The 22,549-nt window shown below is 50.9% G+C and overlaps 6 protein-coding genes; 3 read left to right on the top strand and 3 right to left on the bottom strand.

Moving 5' to 3' along the window:
• The first annotated feature begins 11,414 nt into the window (after positions 1 to 11,414).
• On the top strand, positions 11,415 to 12,531 carry CHC_T00002925001 (hypothetical protein). XM_005713986.1 is given in 5 exon segments: positions 11,415 to 11,485; positions 11,486 to 11,553; positions 11,726 to 11,923; positions 12,157 to 12,244; positions 12,245 to 12,531. The coding sequence occupies 3 exon segments, from the start codon at positions 11,486 to 11,488 to the stop codon at positions 12,242 to 12,244; spliced, it is 354 nt and encodes a 117-aa protein (XP_005714043.1). The 5' UTR covers positions 11,415 to 11,485; the 3' UTR covers positions 12,245 to 12,531.
• An 89-nt stretch (positions 12,532 to 12,620) lies between these two features.
• On the bottom strand, positions 12,621 to 13,511 carry CHC_T00009436001 (mitochondrial DNA replication protein YHM2). The gene has a single exon (XM_005713985.1). It carries the CDS (start codon positions 13,509 to 13,511, stop codon positions 12,621 to 12,623), a length of 891 nt encoding a protein of 296 aa, XP_005714042.1.
• A 3,538-nt stretch (positions 13,512 to 17,049) lies between these two features.
• CHC_T00002924001 (hypothetical protein) lies at positions 17,050 to 17,673 on the top strand. The gene has a single exon (XM_005713984.1). It carries the CDS (start codon positions 17,050 to 17,052, stop codon positions 17,671 to 17,673), a length of 624 nt encoding a protein of 207 aa, XP_005714041.1.
• Positions 17,674 to 17,782: 109 nt separating this feature from the next.
• CHC_T00002923001 (hypothetical protein) lies at positions 17,783 to 18,955 on the bottom strand. Its single transcript, XM_005713983.1, has one exon. It carries the CDS (start codon positions 18,953 to 18,955, stop codon positions 17,783 to 17,785), a length of 1,173 nt encoding a protein of 390 aa, XP_005714040.1.
• Positions 18,956 to 19,192: 237 nt separating this feature from the next.
• Positions 19,193 to 19,903, bottom strand: CHC_T00002922001 (hypothetical protein). Its single transcript, XM_005713982.1, has one exon. It carries the CDS (start codon positions 19,901 to 19,903, stop codon positions 19,193 to 19,195), a length of 711 nt encoding a protein of 236 aa, XP_005714039.1.
• Positions 19,904 to 20,008: 105 nt separating this feature from the next.
• Positions 20,009 to 22,408, top strand: CHC_T00009566001 (elongator protein Elp3p). Its single transcript, XM_005713981.1, has 3 exons — positions 20,009 to 20,293; positions 20,342 to 21,750; positions 22,309 to 22,408. The coding sequence occupies exons 1-3, from the start codon at positions 20,009 to 20,011 to the stop codon at positions 22,406 to 22,408; spliced, it is 1,794 nt and encodes a 597-aa protein (XP_005714038.1).
• The last annotated feature ends 141 nt before the right edge of the window (positions 22,409 to 22,549 follow it).

Below are 22,549 nucleotides of genomic sequence, written 5' to 3'. Positions count from 1 at the left end.
GCCACATGAGCCGTAACACCACGGCAATTGTAGAGATGGGAAGCGCTGTAACGAACCTCGGGATAGCGTTGGAGACTGGATTGCGGGGCGCAAAGGGGACCGCCGACGATACCGCCGACAAAGACGAGCAGGGATCGATAGGTGCAGGTCATGCCACCAATCCAGATCAAAATGAGCGTGGAAATTCAGCGGTAGACAATTGTGTCAAGCACACACTAGGTCCGCACAACGCCTTTAAGATCTACTCTAAAGCCTTGGAGGCCGTTCCCGTGAGAAAACCTGGCGATGGTAATTTTTTCGCCGCAAAGAAGGCCTGAAACGCTTGTGCCAGGACTTCCCCGTCTAGAACGGAACATATCGCCGCTTGCTCCCTTGTGTTTTCTCGGTAAGTGCCCTCGCGATCGACGAGTCAGTGGCAGCAGAGTACTTGGACGCTGACGCGGAGGAGCTCTGGGGAATGCTGGAGGGGAGGTTGTGCAGTGCAAGCCACAGGAGATCGTTGCGCCTTTGATGAATAACTTATCGTGGCGCGAAGGCAAGGAGAGTATAGAAGAATTTGCCATCCGTGTGAGGGCATCTGCTCTGGCACTCCCCGCGCAAGTGTCGGATGATGCCATGCTGAACAGGTTCATTCAAGCATTGCCAAGTGGCATAAAGAATCTTGCTCTAGCAATCCCAGGATCCTTCGACGAGTTGACGGCGAGGGTGTCCATGATGACGGGACCTCGCCGGAGGGACGCCTTTCTGTCCAGGAACGCGGGAGAGCGCGTGAACGAAACTTGCGAGGGTGAAGATATCCCCGGACACGAGCAGACCGCTCTCGTTCGGGACGAAGGCAGAAAGACGCACGACAAAGACCGCTTTTCAAACGCCGTTTGCTACCGATATGGGAAGAAGGGGCATATGGCGGGTGCGTGCCCGACCAAAGGGAAGAAGCTGCAGTCTCCCAAAATGGATGGGTCGGAGAAAGAGGCGGGCGGCGCCTCCAGCCGCGTGGCGCGTCAGTCCCGATAGAACTAGCGGCGAGGGGAGGGCCTGGTTACTCCCGTTCGGAACGCATCTGTAGATGCGTCGGTAGCAACCCAAGGTCAAACGAGGATGTACTTGTGCGTGTCGGCGTCGGCACGGACGCGATTTGGGTGCCACTGGATACCGGAGCCCGCTCGGTCTGGGTGGACCGGGGATGGTTTGAGCAGCACGGCGGCACTTGGGAGAAGGAAAATTCGTCGGCATTCGCAGCCGATGGACACGAGATGGAAGTCTGCGGCCGAGGTACACTCAAATTCATGCTGTGGGGAGAGGAATTCACGGAACCTGTGAGAGTAACGTCGAAGCTTCCCTCCGGTATACTGCTTGGCAGCAGATTCTGGCGACAGCATGGACTCATCCTGAACCTCGCTACTATGCATGGAAAAATCTGGGTGGATGGACGCTCGGTAAAAGGGAGGGTGTCACACCACGATGGAGCCCGCTCCGAACTGGAAATGGCCGGCGCCATTAGTGATGCGGACGTAGACGACGCTATAAGGGAAATGGACCTTTCTCAGTTCCACGACGACGTGGAAATGCAGGAACGGCTGCGGTTAGTGCTATGGGATTGCAGAGAAGTTTTCAAAGGCCTTGGACGCATACGTGGAGTGACCCACCTGATCAAGCTCACCACCGGCGCACAGCCAGTCATCTGCCCAGTCCGGAGGCGGTCCCCCAAGGAAGAAGACCTGTAAAAGGACGCCATGGAGAAGCTCCTCCGCATGGGAGTAGTTGAGCGTGCTCAGTGGCCGTGGGCGGCCTGCAATGTATTCGTACGTAAGAAAGATGGCTAGACGCGGGTAACATCGGATTTTAGAGGACTCAATTCGGTAATCGTATCCGACTCATACCCTATGGAGGATGTGAAAGTGACGCTAGACTGGATGGGTACGAAGAGCATCTTCTCTATTTTCGACCTCAAGGACGGGGTTTTCCAACTTGAGTTCGCGGAAGACTCTCGTGATTTCACGTCGATCCGCACAGTGATCGGATTACGCAGATGTGAGGCTCCCGCAAGGTCTGAAGAACTCTCCAGCAGTCTTCCAGAGGATAGTCAACGCGATATTAGGGGGGTGAAAGGGGCGCGACGTTTGGGCTTTTATGGACGATATAAGTCTATGGACATGTACTGCAGAGGTGCATTTGGACTCCTTTAGATCGGTTCTAGACACGTTTCTCAATGCTGGCGCAAGGCTGAAGCTGAGCAAGTGCAACTTTGGGGTTCAGAAGGTCCGACCTTCTGAGATTTTGTGTCCCAAGACCTCGAGTCGAGGTCCTGGGACACAAAATCTCACCAGGCGGCATGACTCCATCCGACATGACTCCATCCGACATCCACGTGCAGGCGATAAACGACTTGGCTATCCCCCAGAATGGAGAGGATCTGATGCGTTTCCTCGGGCTTGCAAATTACTTTGCTCAGTTCGTGGACCACTTCGCGGAGCTTGCTCGACCACTGTATGCAGTCCTGAAGGGCACCGGATTCAACAAACGTAAGCAACCAGGAAGGCGACTAATTATCCCGGATTGGGATAAAAGATGGGGTAAGGACCAGCAACGGGCCTGGATGGAAATCAAGAACGCCCTCAGCTCGCCCGAGCTTCTGGTATCGCCGCTCCGAGGAGCGCCTAAGCGCTTGTTGACCGATGCAAATGGATACGGCACCGGAGGGGTGTGGCTACAGCAATGCCGCAGCGGGCTATGGCGACCGATCGCGTTCACGAGTCGGAAGCTCACAGACGTGGAGGTAAAATATACTGTGACGGGACGCGAGTGTTTGGCAATAGTGCACGGCCGTAAGAAGTGGAGGTGTTACCTGCATGGGGAGAAGGATCTGGTTATTGAAACAGATCACTTGTCCCTTAAGTGGCTCATGAGCCTGAAAGACCCCAGCGGACGACTTGCACGCTGGATGGTTGACATCCAGGACTACGAATTTTGCGTGCGGTACGTACCTGGATTAAGGATGACTGTACCAGATGCGCTGAGCAGGGACGCCGTCGAGAAACCCTTGTGCCAACGATGTTTCAAGGAGATTGATGTTGCCGCAACCGACGGGGGTGGTCGCGAGCATGTGAGGGTAGTTGGGGTTTCGAGAACGCTTGGGGGAGGTCCTGGTACTGCAGAGCTAAGAAACGACCTTGTCCCCCTTCTGCATCCGCGGCAACAGCGGCTGTTGCCGCTGATGCAGAAGGGGGACAAGGTCGTTTCTTTTTCGACGAAGACGGCATCGTGTGCATACAAGGTCAGAGAGGACCTTGTGCGGTGGTTCCGGAATCGATAGTGCCTGCCATCCTACAGTTTGCGCACGGCTCGAACCTCACTGGACACTACGGCATTAGTCGTACATGCGAGCGTATTCGGAGATCATATTGGTGGCCGGGTTGGCGCCGTGATGTACGCGCGAAGCTGGACGCGTGCGTACCGTGCGCAAGCGCCAAGGCCCCGCGACCGGCGAGGAACCCCGCATGCACGTTTACCATCCGAAGCGGCGCTTTGCACAAGTGGCTGTAGACGTGCAGACTATTACCCCCAGGAATACTGCAGGAAATGTGAAGGTTTTGATCGTCGTCGACACGTTTACACGCTTCGCTAAGGCAGTCCCAATGCCAGACGATCGGGCGCAGACTGTAGCCAAAGCAATCCTGGCCGGATGGATATATGTTTTTGGACCCATGGAGTGCTTGCTGTCGGACCATGGCCCAAATTTTATTGGCAAGGTCGTGGAGCGCATGGCGGACCAGCTCGGGGTGAAGCGGGTAGTCACTTCCGCATTCCACCCGCAGGCAAACGGGTGCGTGGAGCGCTTCAACAGGACGCTCGTGCAGGATCTGTCGTGCTTTGTGAGCACAGGTCAGGACGACTGGGACCTCCACGTTTCACTGGCATGTTTCAGGTACAATTCTGGCGTGAATCGGGCGACTGGAATGAGTCCGTATCGTGCAATGTTTGGGATAGAGCCATTCATGGCGTGGGGGCCGCATGAGGCCAAACGCATTACGAGGGAGCCATATGACTTGCCCAGCCATTTGCGAGACTTGCACGGTGCGCTTCTCTCCCGAGGAATGCGCGAACGGGACGCCGCAGCGAGGCACTATGATAGGAAGGTCTCCGGTGTATCTTTCAAGGAGGGAGATTGCGTTCTCGTCTGGTCACCAGACTTGGTGAGTCTGGAAGGGAACAAGTTGGCTCGCCCATGGTTAGGACTCTACGCTGTGAGAAGGATGTTGTCTAGCACCAGCTACCTTCTTGAGTCAGAAGTCGGCGGACGCCATGCTCGAGCGCACGCAAATAGAATGCGACGGATATCCGCAAATTCGCTGGAAACGGATGACCCTCCGGAAAGTGTATTCCTGGACAGCCTCCGCCTGATCGGGAGGATACGCGGAGAACGACGAGGCCGTGACGAAAGGGGAAGAGTTGTTAAGTGGCTCAAGGTCAAGCTCGGGGGCCGCAGCGCCCCATGCTGGACAAAAGCTGAAGACCTCCCACCTGGCGTGGTCAAGGTTTAGGATAGGCGGCAGGAGGGACGGGGATGTGTCCCGGACTCAGATGAGCTGGACGGGGACTGCAGCCCACCTATCGACCCCGACGCGAGGAAGGAGACAGGGCATGTTACACTCGAGACGCAGGCAAATGGACCGTATTCCGAAATGCCAGAGTAGTGCAAGGAGAAGAGGAAAAGGGACGAATGTCAGGAATGCGCGTGTAAGCCTGGCATTTCGTGCTGCACAGAAGGGGAAGCGCCCGCGTTGCGATTCGATCGCGGCGGGGGCAAGGCAAGCGGGCGGGGTTTCGTTTGGACGACCTTCGAAGGGAAAGGCGTGCTGTCTCGGTTCGATAGGGGCTCGTAGGGCAGAGATAAGGATAGAGGGGAAAGGGATGGGGGAGGGGGGCATCGGGTGGATGCTCGAGAGCCAGCACAAGTTGACTCTTGCGCTTATCACCGCCTGACCTCCCACCGGACGGAGGTAAAAGATCTTCTCGGAAGTGACTGTGGCTCGGGACGAGCCACAACAGTACCGTTATGCAGTAACGCTACTCTTGTACTGTGCAGTGGACCCTACGCATTAGTGCCGCCCTGTGCGAATACAGGGGGGTCGCTCAATAGTGCCTACTTTATTAGTGCTCCCTCTATAGTGCAATGGGTCTCCCTCTGGCACAGGTTATCATAAGCCCACCCGTGTATCATCTAGCATGGTTCAGTGTTACGATATAGAGGTGCCACGGCTGGAAAATATGGCGATGAGTACTCCGTACTCAAAGGATTGAAGTTCTACGTTTTTGGTTGTGTTTTACAGGCTTTTGTGCTTTGCTTGTGCTTTGTTCCAAAATATATGTATATCAGCCTCGTTTATATAGTGCCATCCCTCCAATAGTGCCCTAGCTAGAGGTGTGTCACGCTATATCACTATATCGTAGGAGGCACTGCACTAGATAAACGGCACTACTGTAGTCTGGAGCGGCAGTGATCAGTTGGGTGTACCCTTCCTGAAAGGGGCAATTTGGGTATTTTTAGTCAAACCACTGCAGATTCTCTCACACATACTTAAAAGTTGTCACCAGTAGTCGTACAAATTCATCCGTCTTATTTCCCTCCTACGGAATGAAAAAGTCCCCCAAAATTAAAACCGTCGCTGTCCTACGCCACCCCTATTCAGGGGAACCTGGTCTCCAAGGCGGCGACACCATGGCATTGAGCACAGATTGCTCGGCAGAATGGGTCTCTCGATGCGCATGCAGAGCGCAATCGAGAAACAGAGGCGGGAAAGGGACGCAATGCCAAAACAGAAAAGGGAAAGAGCCATTTCTCTTCTCAAACTGGCACAAAAAGGTCTGATGTTGTGAAACAGACTGGGACATCTCGGACAACAGTAGATCGACTATACCATCCGCTGCAGGCACCAGACAACAAAAAACTCAACGCTCTTTTGTCACCAGAGGTCAACTGCGGAGGTCGCCGCACTGTGAGAAGTCCTCAAGAGTCTGTTCTCATAAAAAAGAATAGTTTACGCTGCTTAGAAGGGATTTGCCCTCTCAAATGGCGATGTCAGAAATATTATGACACAGGTAGCATCCAATGGATGCCGCGGATTCCGGACAGAATCCGGTAGTCCATCTCCAGAGACTATAAGGCATTGGAGAGCAGTGAACAGAGATGTGACGTATCGCAGAAGTGAGAGTAAGGACGTTGCAAAGTTAGCAGCCGAAAACTTCGGCCACGTATCATCATTTTCAGATGCATTGAAAACTGTAGCACATGCTAATCCTGGGATATTCCAGGATCCCAGACGGCTATGGAACTTTGATAAGACGTCTCTGAACTGCCAATATGGTGTCAGGGAAAAGTGTTTTGGGTCTTCCAGGACCAATCATGGCAGATTCATCGCCTGTCGAGACAAAACAACAAACAAATACATGACCGTTGTAGTGGCCATTTCTGCATCTGGACGCAAGGTTCCACCTTTCTTTATCGTGGAGGGCAAGAACGTCATGAGTGGATGGCTCGCTCCACTCATTCCCGTCTAAATAATTAACCATTCACAAGAAACAATCCGCTTGTTTACGGAACATTGGTGGGAGAACGGAACAGAAATTATGACTTCCGACAAGGGAAGCATGGAAAAGTGTTTGATATCTTTTGTTATTGAGCATGTAGACAGATTTGTTAGGAAGAAAGGTGGCTCCTGTCCTGCCGTATTGCATGACTTTGGACGGACATTCGTCTCGGGAAGGGTACGAGTGGTTGCAAATGTGCATGGAGAAAAACTGCGAAATTGTACAATCCCCTTCTAACACGACGCATTTTCTCCAGCCATGTGACCAAGACGTCAACAGGTCTTTTAAAAAGAGCATGCGGACATATAGTATATGTTTTTTTGCTTGCGTAAAAGGTCTCTATTAGAGACCTTTTACGCAAGCAAAAACACTTGACATGCGAACTTTGCGAGCTAATCTGATGGTTGCTGCGTTGGCTTACAGTATTATCACCGTTGAAAGCATCAAGTTAAGCTTCAAAAAGACAGGGTTATGGCCAATGAACTATCCTTTTCTGGACAGGTTCATTAGCGATAGGCAAGCCCCCCTTGGAAATGGCGCAACGGCTAGCAAAGAAGCTGGAGAAAATGTGGCAAACCGCACTTGGAACAGCGACAGTCACACTTTTGGCCGCCTTCAAAAAGTTTCAAGCGTCGGCAAAAGACCCCGTAACAGGCATTGGAGATTCTGAAATACTCCTGAGCAAGACAAGGAGTGTAAACAAAATTCTAATGCCAAGTCCGGGTCCCGCAAAGACGAGATGTCGGCAGCCAGGACGTGGAAAGAAGGTTGAGCTTCAAAAAGGGACGTCGGCACTGTATTTGACCTTAGACTAAATGGTTGAAAGCAGAAAGTAAAAGAATGCTGTAAATGCCGAAAAGGTTCGTAGAGAGGAGAAAAAGACAGAAAGAGAAGGCAGACCTGCACTGAGATGCGTCACACAAGATAATGCTCCTCGAAAGTTGGAAGAGAAGAATAATCAGGGAGATGCGCCGCGTATGGCCACCCGTCAGGCTGTCGGTACGTCTTTTGCAGCAAAGTACGGGTCGGCAATGAGCTCTATACTCTCAAAGGAAGCTTTCAGAATGGAAAGAGGAGGCGACGTAGAGATTGCGGATTCTCTGTTATCACTTTCCCGCTTATAAAAATGACCAAATTGCCCCTTTTCCTGATTTCAGTGCTGTTTTCATGTGTTGTAGATGAGTAAGGGGCTTCCGAATGGTCGATTTTGCCCGCTATTTTTCGACGCACACGGCTTCGGGACACCTCACGGCTTGTATTTGAAGCGGTTCATCCCCTCATGCGATACTACGTGTTGTCTAAAATGGCTCCTTCAAAATAAATACCAAATTGCCCCCTTGAGGAAGGGTACTGTTGCAGATACAACCTGCAAGCGCTATCTGCAGGATAGTACAAAGTGCTCTCTGGACAAATCAGGCAAGATCTGTCCTCAGGAGACACAGAAATGGTTACAAAGCAAAAACAAATGCACTCAGTTTAGTCAAACAGCGCGTAATCAAACCTAATGCGCAACAACAGTTGCCCACCAGCAACAAACACAACAGGAAGCATCCGTACTGCGAGCAAACAGCCGCAGTGTCAACGACGGAACACAGAAGGAGTCAACAGACAACAGAAACAGCACCCACAGCAACACTAGCGACAACTCAGACGCCGGTGCACCCCTCCTTTCCCCCTTCCCCGCTCCCCATTTCATTCTCCTCCCGTTATGTACCCGGTTCCCAGGAACTCCCAGATACCTTACTCCTGCCGGGTTCTCCGTGTCTTTTCGACGGAGAGCACCAACACCAAGTCATCTTTTTTCCGAACGGTTGCATCAAGCCATGAAGCAAAGTGCAATTGATCGCGGTCTCGCGGTGAACAGTTCACCCGGCAGATGTGTCAGCACATTGCACCAGCAATGAAAACTGTTAGCATTCAAACGTTGTAGTGCCACAAATCCCGACCAAGTGTCAAATGTAATCCGGATTCCAAAGCAACCGAGCACCATGTGCAACAGTACCATTGCCCGTCCAAAACCCTGTTATTGAAGTCTGTTGTTGTTTCCGACCCTCCTTCTCATGCGTATCTTCCAAAAAGGCTCGTTTCGCAAACCTCAAGTGCGATAAAGCATTGCTCACATCGCACTGCACACCCAAACTCTCCAAAGATCCAAACAACCTTACCAGAGGAGAGAGAGGTGACGACGTCGTCTGTGACACATGGCACGACCCGTGTCTGCCAATCTTGGACGGCACTAATTCGAGGGAGGCAGTAACAAAAGCAGCACTATTGCGAGTCCCCCTGTATCGACACTCTCATTACGAGCTTTCTCTCATTATCGATGACCTCATGCGCACACGCACTGTATGGGGATATGCAAAATGACCATGTAGACGAGACGTACCTTGGCTGCTACACATCAATTCTTTTCGTCTCGGGTCTTGCTTTGAATTCACGAACATGACCACTAGACCGACTATCTCATGCCACGCCCTGCGGTACATCTTTAATAATGAGGCTGCATTCCAAAAGCTGTCGTCAGGCCCTTGCACTGATGACACCTTTTGACCGTCCTGATCGTTTTCTGTATGCCGTGAAGGCTCGCCGAAGAGCATACAGGCCAGTATAGATATACTAGTGGTGCTCAAACCTAGTTCTGAAAATTCTAGTTCTAATTCTGAGTCGATTTTTCGCAAGCTCATTGGCCATATTGATTCAGAAAAAATTCTAACTCGTCTACGAGCTATGGAGCTCGTAGACCGGTCAGAACTTTCTGAAAGTCGATTGGGACGCAATTTCGCTTGTGTAAGTTTTTTTGATTAAGAACATTTCTGAATGTCCGTTGCCTGATCCGGCTCGTCTGACCAGGTATCCGGCTCCACGTCACACACGGTGACACCTGTCTTCGAGAACCCAAGTAGAGAAATGTGCACACACGCCTCTTCTGGGCTCCACAACAGCAGTTGCATGAGCAGGCGACCGGGACGGGCAGTACTACTTGATCACGGGAGGCCGTCATGAAGCCGTCCTCGGTAGAGTGCATGCGCAAGGAGCTGAGCAGCGGCGCGCTCGCGATCTTGCTTTTGCGGCCGTTACAGTCTGCCCGCAAGAAGCGCCGTCTCGCCGAGGTGTATCGCGCGCAGGGCAAGACGCGCTTCAGCAAAGCGCTTGACAGAATTGTGTCTAATAAGTGCGCGCTTGGCACGCTACTGCTCTTTGCTGCTGCGGTTGTGTTTCGGTTTCAGTTCGCGCCACGATAGACCGAAACAGATACAGCAGTTGTTGAAGTAACAGTACGAGAGCGTCAACCGCGTGAAGGTTGTGCCAATCAGAGCGTGTTCTTGAATTACAGCTGCTTGATTCAGGCGACAAGTAAGAATCACTGTTGGGGGTTAATTTTATTTTCTGAAAAAGTGCTGAACTCCTGTGATTGGTCGAGAAAGCGTCTTTTCAGAATTAGAACTAGAATTTCAGAACTAGGTTTGAGCACCACTACTGTCTTACTTCGCTCATCTGTTTCACACTTCTTTCTGCAAAGCAGCATTGAACTGTATTACTCTTCGAGTTTTCTAGATGTTCCCTTCGTGAGTTTGAAAGAATAGCGAGGGACTACCCGTTTAAAAGTTTGACACTTCGTTGGCGCATACAAGGAAGTCACTGCCTGTTCTACATACCATAGTCTCATAGCAACTCAGCAGTATTTGTATTATATGAGCCCGTATCATCATTAAGTTCAACCACAACAATATGTGCTTCAGATGGGTGGACGAGATTTCTCGACCAGCTTCAATTTTGAGGGCTGGGGCCGAGTCACTTCAAAAATTGCTGCACGCGATTCGGATCAAAAATTCTTCATTGACTCTCTACAAAAGCACTCCATGCTCTGATAGCCACAGCATTGAGAACACTGTGCAAATGATCTAGTTTGCATGCAAGCTTTGCATCATCAGATTTCGTGTAAAGAATTCACTTCAATAGCACCAGGTCACTACCCCGTGCGTATGGAAACCTCAGCCGAAATAGTTCTTTTGTCCAGGTATCAATGACTTCTTTTCAAGCTCTTGTTTCAAAGCTTGTATTTTGCTCCATGAAAGCAGGAACAAAGGAAAAAATTAATCGTATGACGTGTACAAGGTTAAGTTGTCTTTATCTCTTAGGCGTATATATGCTCGGCATCAATCTCGTGATGAACACCAGGGAAACATCTGCGCTGAAACCCTAATAATTCATGGAGCTCCAAACTTCACGTCGGGAGTTTAATCTATTTGGCAGTACTGGGCTTCGAGGATGTCACAGAAATAAGATTTTTCACGTGTTCTCCGATGAGCTTTATATAAGACCTTCCTGAAAACGAGAGGTAAGGGCATAACACTCTCATCAGGATGTGTTCTTCCCCATTGCAGAATCCAAAACCTAGGGTCGGGGGCACATCGCAAGTAAGCAGCCGGTTAACATAGAAACAACACGTCGCTTTTTAGAAAAGTGCAATTAGAGTCAAAATAAATACACCGGGGCCTGTGAGAGAGGGGAAGGAGCACATGAAGGGGCTTCCGAGAGGTCTGGTTCGGAGGCGAGACCAGACCCAGATGTGCGCTAAGATTTCAGCCTGATCAAGAATCAAAGATTGACGAAAAAAGATCAAAGATCCAATATTACTCAAAACGAGCTCTGGCTTCTTAGCGCGCTGAGAGAAACTAGCCAAAACTACAAACTTATAATTTTAACGGAAAATCAAACTCCTTCCGACTCATGTCGAACTCTTACAATTTGAGTGATTATTTTCGTCGCCGGCGATGCACACCGCGGCGCGTAGATCGACCCGCTCTAATGCTAGTGCCGACGTCCTCCCTTGCTTAACTCTCTTTTCTGACGTCAATAGCGCTTCGAAGCAGCGTTTGCAACCCAACTACTCATCATGCCGGACGCGCGTGTTACCTTGAGGCGCAAGAGCCCCTTCTGCACCAGGAGCAACAAGTTCAAGAAGTATGTGTTCCAGATCGTTTCCCGTCGCAATGCGTTCGGCTCTCGAGAAGCTATCTAGGTCCACTATACTCCGTCAATGTGAGCAGTTGTGAAGAGCGAATGCGCGTGCAAATGTCCTGTGAAAAATGCATATCTAACTCATCTCAATGTTACTTCACCGTGACTAAAACAGAGTGCGTACCCCTGGTGGCAAGCTCACGATTCAGTATCTGAAGAAGCTGCCGAGCACTCCGAAATGCGGTGACACTGGCAGACCACTCTTCGGTGTCGCTGTTGCTCGCCCGAAAGAACTGAAGCGTATGTCCAAGAGACAAAAGTCCGTGTCGAGGTGCTACGGTGGCGTTTTATCTGGTTACGCAGTAAGGAACAGGTATGTACTCTAGCATTGTGTGCGAACATCGTTCTCGATATGCAGCGGAAGATTGGTTTCTCGGATTCCCTTGAACATATGGGGAAACCCGCTGAGTACAATATGCCGCGATTTCCCTCGCAGCACAGATGCATTTGCCAGAGACGGCGTTACGTGATATCGGATAACCTGAGTCAAAGCGCATTTCTGACGGTTTCTTTGCTCGCTTGTTGCTGTTTGTTTTCGGTACCTAGGATCGTTCGCGCTTTCCTGTTAGAGGAACAGAAGATCGTGAAGAAGGTGGTCAAGCAACATAAGAAGCAAAAGCTTGCTTCGCAGTAGCACGGCTATTTCCGCAACCAAGAGGGATTGTTGTCAATTCATGTTGTTAGGCGCGCGCCGAAGCGGGGCGATGCAGGATTGCCGTATTTTTTGAGTCATGTGCTCCCGCTTTCAGTGTATGGAGGGCTGAGATTGTGTGCTTCTGCCTATCATATCAGGTAATGTCCGACGGGCGAGGGACTGCATGCGCTTATGACCTTCAGGTATTCTCTCCATCTAGGTTCAACACATCGGAAGTAGTCCAGAGGGGCTGATTCGTGAAGTAAAGTGTGCTCGATTTGATTCTACACATGCTACTGTTTTGAGGACCTCAACGCTGGTCGCCGCTTTCTACATTGCTAGGGTCAGACCAGTGCATAACGCCTGTGCTGTGCGTTTATTCCATCGTTTTCATGTATTGTCTAACTTCATCACCGCCGAACACCATAACGCTAGTTAGGTACATGGAGAGACCTATGCGGGGCACTATCCCACGGTAGAAACCGCGGATGCCATCTTTCCCGTAAATATACTTCGCTGTGCTAGCAATGGACATTGATTTTGGTCTGTCAGCAGCTTTGGCCATGCTCTGCATTTCGACCCGTACGACCTCAATTGGTTGATTCCAACACGCTAAGCCTCCTCCTACCATGCTGGACAGAAGACGCTCTCCTTTTGATAGTACCCGATCGTTCTCTCGACCAAGAAACAAGTTTTCTATGACTCGAGAAAAACCAAATCGAGATCCCCAGTTTGTTGCCTGTCGCAAGGCGACCGCGTTGACGCCCTTATACATACCTAGGATACCCTCCTTCCGAATGACATCTGCAGCAACAGAAATGGAGCTCTTATGACTGGATCCAACCCCCTTCGTCCGAGTCACTTCTACAGTCTTCATGAATGTACAAAATCCCATGGTTGTGTACGCTTGACAAACTCCGCCACCAATACCTCCCAAGGCACTTGCCCACAACGTGCCAAGCCCAGCATTTCTGGCTGATATCGTGATCTCATTTTGAGAGAAGAGAAGAACGCCACCTTTTGTGGCTCCTTCGATCCATGCCCAAGGAATTAGGCCTTGCCAGAAGGAAGGAATTCCGCGGGTTGCGTACAATCTCCGGCATGCTTCAGTCAATGTGTCGCTTCTATGCGCTGCCATAACCGTCTTCATATTCTCAAAGGGCTGTCCTAGCGTCGAAACCTCGAATAATTGCAGCGCTGACCCGATTGCAAGCTGTCCATGGCGTAATGAATGGGAAGTTAGTGTCTTTACATAGTAAAAATACATCAAGAAGCTTATGTTACTAGAATTCCAGCGGGGTTCTTACATTTTGAATCTCAACCTTCTTTCGCTTGATGGGTTCAAACTGTTGCTTACCTTCGTCCATCTTCAAATCGCTCATTTTGAGTTCTATACGAAGACCAGTGAGAAGGTGGCGATACCAATTAATCGACCACTTGCGATTTGCTTCTGAGTCTGTGCAATATATATCCTTTCGAAGATGAGCTCCCCTGAACTTATAGGTTTTGTGGAATTGCAGATCGTCACAATATCTGGGCTCGTGCGGCGCTTGTCGTTCAAGTCGTGCGTTTGAAACGAGCTGGCAAGTGGACGATTGGTCCTTTCAATACAAACAGATGGCACAATGCACCGTTGGCTAGGACCACGTACTCGTCAATGGTCTTTGTCAGGCCTTGAGCTCGCGCAAAATTCTCCGCCAGATGAAAAGCAAGTATAGTACTGTACTCAAAAATGAAATAGATACAGGCTCTTTCAGCTTGTGCTCGCAATCGAAGTGTGTCGTCGTTGAGGATGCGAAGCACGGCGGCCCATAATTGGCCGTTTCAGATTTTTCTACTACAGTGCAGTGGACTAAGAAAATTTCCGCATCGCTCCGCGCCCTCTTAGTATCCTGTACATGTTCTTTCAGTCAACCAACGCTTCATGACACAGTACAAAGGTACTTTCTATGCACCATGCCTCTCACAGCGGACGAACACAGCTGCTAATGTGTTGAGGATTGTTTGTTTTGAGTGAGCGAATTCTTACACTTTCTAGTTGATTGTGATTGCCTCAGTACATTCACAGGGACAGCATACGGTACTTACAGAACACGACAATTGGCTCACTGAAATGTAGATTGCCGATCGAAAAAGGTACGCTGCAGTTGCTGTGTGCCGTTTTCGATCGCAGTAACTGCTGTGCTGACCACATCAATGAAGATGCTAAGAAGCTGCACTCAATCATTTGTACATCTGCAACTAGAAATAATTCCCTGCCCCACTCCCCCTCACCCACGCTGTATTCCAACAGCTATCGAAGCTAACGATTTCAACATCTTCTACCAAGGGAGCTTCATCGACATTTAGGAAAAGTGCTTGTTCACTGCGAGATATGTTTTCTGTCTGAAAATAAACCACAGGTGGACAGAATCAACTTTATCGATACTAAATATCAATTTACATTACAAACTTCTCAGTGGGACAAGATAAGTGTTTGCATCTTCCAGCAGGAAGGCGGTAGGCGGCATTTTACTTTACATGCCATGTTCGTTTTCTATTGTGTTGTTGCTGATGAGAATACATAAAAAGAATAATGGGACAGGGAACACACCATTCTCGAACTTCAGGACTCATTTGCCATTGCTCAAGAAAGACAGAAGACTCTCACTGCACTCGTTTTCAGTGAAGTAGGCGTGCAACAAAGGAAGCATCGCTTCGTCCTCTAATACACAATTTATCAGGGATTTTGTAGCAGAATTGTATACTTTCAGTTGCTCTGCATAGCCTTCGAGATATGCCAACCGTTGCTTTTGATGCTTGCGAAGTGCTTGACTCCTTTCACGATTTCTTTGCGCACGAATCTCCTTTTTTTCTAGAGCTGGAACCTCAGGTCCCATCCGCTTTCTTCTTTTAATCTTCACCCCTCTGTCATTAAGGATTTTGTGTATTCTCTCTTCCATGGTCTTGAGAAGGTAGCGGTAATTAACCCAATATAAATTGATTTGCGTCATCACATCGTCTCTTGATGCTCGAAACAATTTTCGTACTTCTTCAGGGGATGCATCTACCAAAGAGGATAGATCAACAAAGTCTTGCGAAGCAGTTGGGTGTCTTCCAGGTTTTTCTTTGGGAGGTGGGACGAAGGGAAGCTGTTTCCTTTCATGAAAAGTAGCTGGTTGTGGTACCTCAGGCTGTGTATTGCCGCCTTGCCAAAAGCAATTACTTTGGAGAGAAGCCAGTAACTCGGCGTGAGATACACTGGAAGCAGATTCGACCAGAGCGGCTTCTTCATGCTTTTTCGTCGCAGGAGAATTACACGAAGCCTCAACAGTTACTGGGCTTTGGATCTGTTGCAAAGCGGAGATTTCATCGCGCTCGGTGAGAACAGACTCCATCGCTAATAAACGGCCCATAGTTGCATCATCCTCCCTCTCGAACCCTTTCGTGAAATCAATCATTCCATCGCTGCTTAATGGATCGATGTAAGCAGTCTCTGTTTGCGGATTGAAGCCAGCATGTGGCAACGTCATTTCATTGAACCACGGAAGTTGCGGTGTAGAAATATGAACCTCGGCGTTCGAAATTGAGGTAGAAGCATCAATTGAGCTTTCTACGAGAGCAGTGCCTTCATAATCTCCTCTTTCAACCATTTGGCTTCAGGTTTGGTGTTGGCTTAGTGTACGAGCGTGCAAGGAAAGTCGCTCTGCAAAACAGCTAAGACGAGTGGGTTGGACTTTCTTTGGGGTTACGGCATGATCGAATAAAGCAACTACTTTCACTACACGTCATGAGAGAGAATATATTGATCTGCGATAACTGATCATGTTTCTTTCTACCATCATCACCACTTTAATGTGCAATTCGGTCTAGGATGTGCACTGGTCACGCCAGGCAGTTTCTAGTTATTGGTGAATATTGAATAGAGTGGTTGAAGGGGCATAAGATCGAAGCTTAACATTATTGCAACAGTTCGTCCAAGAAAGCAGCAACTTCGTTTTGGGTGAAGCTGATGAAAACGCTGTGTCAGCATACTGGATATCCAATAGTTTGACGGTACTATGAGGATTGCCTGTACCGTTTCTGGAGCCAGGGAGGGAGGCGTTTCCTAAAAAGCCATCGAGCTGACAATAAATCGTGAAAAAGTTCGGCGAGAGGGCACTTCGGGAATATTGTCAGCATTGTGTTGCAAGCTCATGGCAGACTTCATACCCGCCATTAGGATAACTTTATCTTGCTTTCGGATTGGATCCGTTCTACAGTACGGCATGCAGTTGGCTCTTCTGCTCAAGAATCTAATTGTAGTGCAGATATTGTGGAATGCGAGCGTCGGCTGGCTCTTAGAGTTTGAGCGTCCTGAACTGCAATCATGCAAATTTCGGAAATGAGTTCTTTTTAACTGTACGTGTAATCTGTTGATCTTAACACCTCAAGCTCAACAAATAAAACTCCAGCTTCTGCTATTGGCCTTGCTGAAAGGGGAAAGCCGGATCGTCATCGCACCTGCATAGCGTGCCGATACAGATAGCGAATGCTTGCGCCAAAAAGTGCGGCCGATACTTCGAATAAATTTTTTGCTCATCTGTCGGCATTCTTGGACACAGCAGGTCGAAATAGGCGCAATCTTTTACGTTTTTGAATTCGTGCCATTCCCGCCATTTGGCCCAGATTTGAACTCACAATGCCTCACATGCATCCTGTAGCTCGTCTGCGAGTCCTGCCGAGTTTTCTACGGCAGCAATATCCCTTGTCGGCCTCATTCCAACGGGGCTAGGCTCTTCTTCTTTTGCTGTCGAGGGATCGCATTTTCCGCATTATAGAAAGCAATGGCGCCGCGGAAGTCGAGACAAACCTCCAGTGGAAGATCATCACGGCAGCAACGAAAGTATCAACATGCACTTCCGGCAGCAAGTGCTTTGTCGCACAGGCTTTCTTCGCAGGCGTTGCCCACTGACACAGCGCCGAGTACAAGTCCAAGAAGAAAGAAGAGACGCTCACAGAGCTCAAAGGAGGTGCTTAAGGAGCTAGCGGCCAACGCGCTTCGAGAGATGAAGGAGCAGGGTTTCCTGGTGCAGTCCGGGTATGCCTCTCAATGTGACGAGATCTCTTTGTACTCGTGTACAGAAGACAAGTACGACTGCCTCGTCGCCAGCAGTTCGCAGGTGACTGTGGATGAGTGCGATGGGCCGCAATCCCCGACATCCTTTTTTGATCGCGTCGGGCTCAAGACAGCAACGAAGTCTGGCTATTGCAAGCGAATACTACGTCCTCTAGACTTGCCCCCGATTGTGGACGGAAAGAAGGATTTGTCAATGCAGTTTTCGCGGTGCCCATCAGAGTGTTGCTCGGAAGAAGTTCGTTCGTCAGGTGTCAATACGTCGGACTCATTCAAGAATGTGACACCTGCGACAGCTGAAGCTGCCCAGTATCTTCTACGTCTGAGAGGGTAGAAGGCCCAATTGGTTAAAAGGACGACCAAAGACGTTCTCACAATAATTTTCGTCAGGGTCTTCCTGAGGTTTTGTGTCGTTCTTTGCACACAAAGGACTGTTTCCTACGCTACCCTACGAGCCCATCCACGAAAAGCTCGGCGTCAAAGTCCCGGAGATCGTCAATGCTCTCGCCGACGCCGATCAGTTTGACGGGAATGTCCAATTCGTCCACACACGATACAACAAACCCCGCTCGGGCAGTCCCGTCCAATTTTGTGACAGCCAGAGCCGTGACCCCCACCTCCTTTTTCCATGTATCCGCCTGCGCGACGGCGTTCCGCCCAATAGACGCATCGACCACCAAGAGGGTCTCATCTGGCCCATTCTCTTTAAACTTGGACACGACGCGGACCATTTTCTGAAGCTCTCCCATGAGGTTAGCGTTGGTATGTAACCGACCACTGGTGTCAACAATTAAATAGTCATATTTGCCTTCAAACGCCTTCTCCACGGCCCCGAACAAGACGCCCGACGGGCTCTTTTGCTCCGGCTTGGGCACTACAATATCGACGTCCGCTCGACGCACCCATTCTTCTAGTTGATCTACTGCGGCAGCTCGAAAAGTATCACAAGCCGCAACCAGGACGCTTGAGCCGTCCTGCCGCAGGCGGGCGGCTAGTTTGCCAATGGTTGTGGTCTTCCCCATGCCATTAGCGCCGATGACCATGATAATGGTGGGAGGACTCTCCGCCTTCGCCAGAGCGACCCCCACATTGCTCTTCGCCTCCAAAATGCGGACAAGACTCTTCTTAAGCCCATTCTTGATATCCTCCCTTTTCTCGAGCCTCTGAGCTCTGGACTCTGCACGCAAGTCGTCAAGAATCTTATCGACCGTGTCGACGCCCAAGTCTGAGGTGATGAGGACCTCCTCTAACTCCTCTAGGACTTCCTCCAGCTCCTCAATTCTCCCCCCCTGAACGATGTTTGCCAAATCACGTGCGAGCCGTTCGCGGGACTTCTTCAGGCCGTCGTTGACTTTGCGGACTTCGTCGATGTCGCGCTTGACTTTGTCGCGTACATAATCAATTCCCTTTCCTTCGCGCAAGGCTTCGAGAGCCTTCTTCTGCTCCTGACCTGCACGTCGGACAAAGTCGAAGACGGCCAGCGGGGTGCGCAGGCGGCGTGCGACGCGATTGTGACGTTGGGGTGGGCATTTGGAGGGTGTTGTGGTGACGAAGGTGGTGCTGCGGGGGCAGATGGTGGGAGAGGCGAAGGCAAGGGTGCTAAGATTCGTCGTCATTGTGAGGGGGATGGGAGGTTTTCGGGAGGATGCAAAGAATCTGGGACGGAGGGGAGAGGACTTGCGCGGCAAGGGCGAACTAAAGGAAAACAAATCTCTCTGAGGAAAGTGAGAACAGCAATTGTATCCAAAAACAACTGCAAAAAAAGGAACGAAACGAAACGAAATTGACAATCTGGGGATTGAGCGAAATGGAAAGCCGAGGAAAGCCACGGGCAATGCGCCGCCAATTTTACCTCACTTCTGGCCGAGCAAAACGAGCAACCCCTGCGGTCCGACGAGGATCTCGTGGACAAAGCTCATGATCGCGAACCATACGATGGGGGAAATATCGACTCCCCCCACTGGCGGAATGATCTTCCTGGTCGCGCTAAGCAGCGGCTCAGTCGGGACGGCGATATAGATCCACGGCGGCTTGGCGAGATCCGTCTTGGGATACCAGGACAGAATGATGCGCACGACCATGACAAAGTTGAACAGGTTAATGCCCGGGCCCGCCAGAATCTTTCCCGCGGAGAGGGCGAGCGAGGCTTCTGCGAGGGGCAGGGCGGTGGGGAGGGACGCCAGCGCGGGCAGGGCATGTGCGACGCTCAGCGAGGCGCGCGTCCTTGTCTGCGGGCCCGGTTGGCTGTAGAGGTGGCGCGCGCGGCGGAGGGGTGCGCGGCGCAAGGCGCTTCTCTGCAGCAGCAGCGTGCTGTTGGCCACGAAGGCCGCCATGTTGTCGCAGGGTTGTGGATGAGAAAGGCGTTGGGACGGCAGCTTCAATGTCCGGGCTGAGGGTTGGAGATGCAACCCCAGGAGGCGTACAGGCTTGCGGATTGTGTGTACACCTGGCGTGCTTCGATTGATTGTACAGAATAGAGCTTGTTTTGTCGTATCATACCTTGTCCCACCAGAGACGTAATGAATGCCGGCTGGCGGACGTCGTCCAGCGATGCGCCGCTGCATCACGTTGTGCCTGAACGCCTACCGAGCCCCTCCTCCCACCTCGACTCCATCCCCGCCCGTCTGCCTCCGCTGCGAATTCCCATCACCGTTACGCAGCTTTCCACCATGGCAAGAGGGGACGCGGTCTGCGCCTGCGCGGCCGGCGCAGAAAGCGGCACATCCTGTGTATGCGCCTCAGAGAAAACGGGGCGCATTACTCCGGCGCCGCGCCGCCCGCGCCGTGCTGCGGACCAAGCCCTTGCCAAGAAAGCCGCCATCGCTGAGATCGTCTCTTCTCTCATCCGTCTGCACGCCACGCCAAACGCCGCCTCCGTCACATCCATCAAGACGGCCGCGGCGAAGCGCCACGGCCTGGCCGACTACCCGAAGCAGGTCGACATCCTCGCCGCCGTGCCGCCTGCGCATCGCTCCGCTCTCGCCCCGTTGCTGCGCGCCAAGCCCGTGCGCACGGCGAGCGGCATCGCTGTCGTTGCCGTCATGTCCAAGCCGCATCGCTGCCCGCATATCGCTACCACCGGAAACATTTGCGTCTACTGCCCCGGAGGTCCGGATTCTGACTTTGAGTACTCCACTCAAAGTTACACAGGATATGAGCCCACTTCTATGCGCGCCATTAGGGCCCGATACGATCCTTATGTCCAGGTTAGGTCAAGGGTTGATCAGCTGCGTGCGCTGGGGCATGATGTAGACAAAGTCGAGTTTATTCTCATGGGGGGCACTTTCATGTCGTTGGATAATACCTACCGCGACTACTTTATAAGAAACTTGCATGATGCTCTCAGTGGGCATTCATCGCAGTCTGTCAAAGAGGCTGTCAGGTACTCGGAACACTCGCATGCCAAGTGCGTCGCCCTGACAATTGAAAGCCGCCCGGACCACTCCTCCCCGCACCACTTGTCGGCTATGTTAGAGTACGGCTGTACTAGATTGGAGATTGGCGTCCAGAGTGTCTATGAGGACGTCGCGAGGGATACGAACAGAGGGCATTCGGTGCAAGCAGTGAGTGACTGCTTCCGTCTCGCAAAGGATGCAGGCTTTAAGGTTGTTTCACATATGATGCCGGATCTTCCAAATATGGGGAAGGAAAGGGACATGGAGTCGTTCAGAGAGCTTTTCGACAACCCAGCTTTCCGTCCAGACGGGCTAAAGATATATCCTACGCTCGTCATTCGCGGCACTGGACTTTACGAATTGTGGAAGAACGGTCTTTACAAGAATTACGCTCCGCCAGACCTCATCGACCTTATCGCACGAATCCTCGCGCTAGTGCCACCGTGGGTGCGCGTGTACAGAATACAAAGAGACATCCCCATGCCGTTAGTTTCATCCGGGGTGGAACACGGAAACTTGCGTGAGCTTTCACTGGCACGCATGCACGACCTCGGTCTGCCCTGTCGCGATGTGCGCACACGTGAAGTGGGAATCCAAACAATTCATTTCCAGATTAACCCCGAGCAGGTCGAACTCGTGCGCAGAGATTACGTTGCAAATGGGGGGTGGGAGACCTTCCTTTCATATGAGGATGCGGCTCAGGATATTCTTGTCGCTCTTCTGCGGTTGCGGCAGGCTGGGCCGGGTGCCGGTGCAGTCAGACCTGAAATGGCAGGTGAGGAATGCAGCATTGTCCGCGAGTTGCATGTATATGGATCCGTTGTGCCGGTGCATGAGCGGGACCCCGGAAAGTTTCAACATCGCGGCTTTGGTACCTTGCTGATGGAAGAAGCAGAGAGAATAGCCGCAGAGGAGCATGGGTCAACGAAAGTTGTCGTTATATCTGGAGTTGGAACGCGCCATTATTACAGAAAGCTCGGATATGTTCTTCAAGGACCGTACATGGTGAAGAACGTGTAAAGCAACAGCAGCAAGTTGTATCAATCAGCTCATTTTCCTCGGCCTCTCCTATCACCTGGTAGCTATGTGGCGGCAGGGACAGACCCAAAATCATCGAATTATCAGACTGCACCAACCGCATGCCTCGAAGCCTTTGTGATGCTATCGAAAAAGGATACGCGTGTCAGCCTGCAAGGCACACAAGACGAAACTGCGCGCATCGCAATACAACTGCAGTTGTCGAACTCCAGAGCCCCAATCTTGTACACGCTTCCGAATTGATCCGCTGTATCGCCCAATGCGCTATGGGCCTCTCCAACTTCCCAAATTGCCACCAATGCTTCTTCCAGTGGGTGCGGCTGTCATTCTCGGTCGTTTTGAAGGTTCACGCTTGCATTGGCCCTAGAAGTGGGAGCGATAAAGTTCTCCACTTGCGGCAGTAGAAGGACTCTGTAGACGTGTTCGAGCACTGCCTCGAGAATAGTCGAGTCCTTACTGCTATCCACTCCAACGCGGGAAGCTAGTGTGTCTAGGGAAGAAGTGACGTCATGTGAGGCCATTTGACCACATGTGAGTCTACTTTTCAACTTATTTTCTCTCGACTTGTGCTTGCTCAACAAGAAGGAAAAAGATACTCTCGCCACAGCAGGTGACTTATGCGATGCGGAAGGATAGAATTTAGTGAGATCTGCACATCTTTTCCAGCCGTTTTAGAATGCCTAAAAAACAAGCCTTTTTGACCAAGCTCAAAACGTTTTGTATTGATATCTTCGAAACCAAAACGCCTGTTTAACACGTAATTTTTTTAAAAAGGGG

This window comes from Chondrus crispus, genomic scaffold (genome assembly GCF_000350225.1).
Source record: "Chondrus crispus Stackhouse genomic scaffold, scaffold_161, whole genome shotgun sequence".
NCBI lineage: Eukaryota > Rhodophyta > Florideophyceae > Gigartinales > Gigartinaceae > Chondrus > Chondrus crispus.
This window is presented reverse-complemented; position numbering and strand designations above follow the sequence as displayed.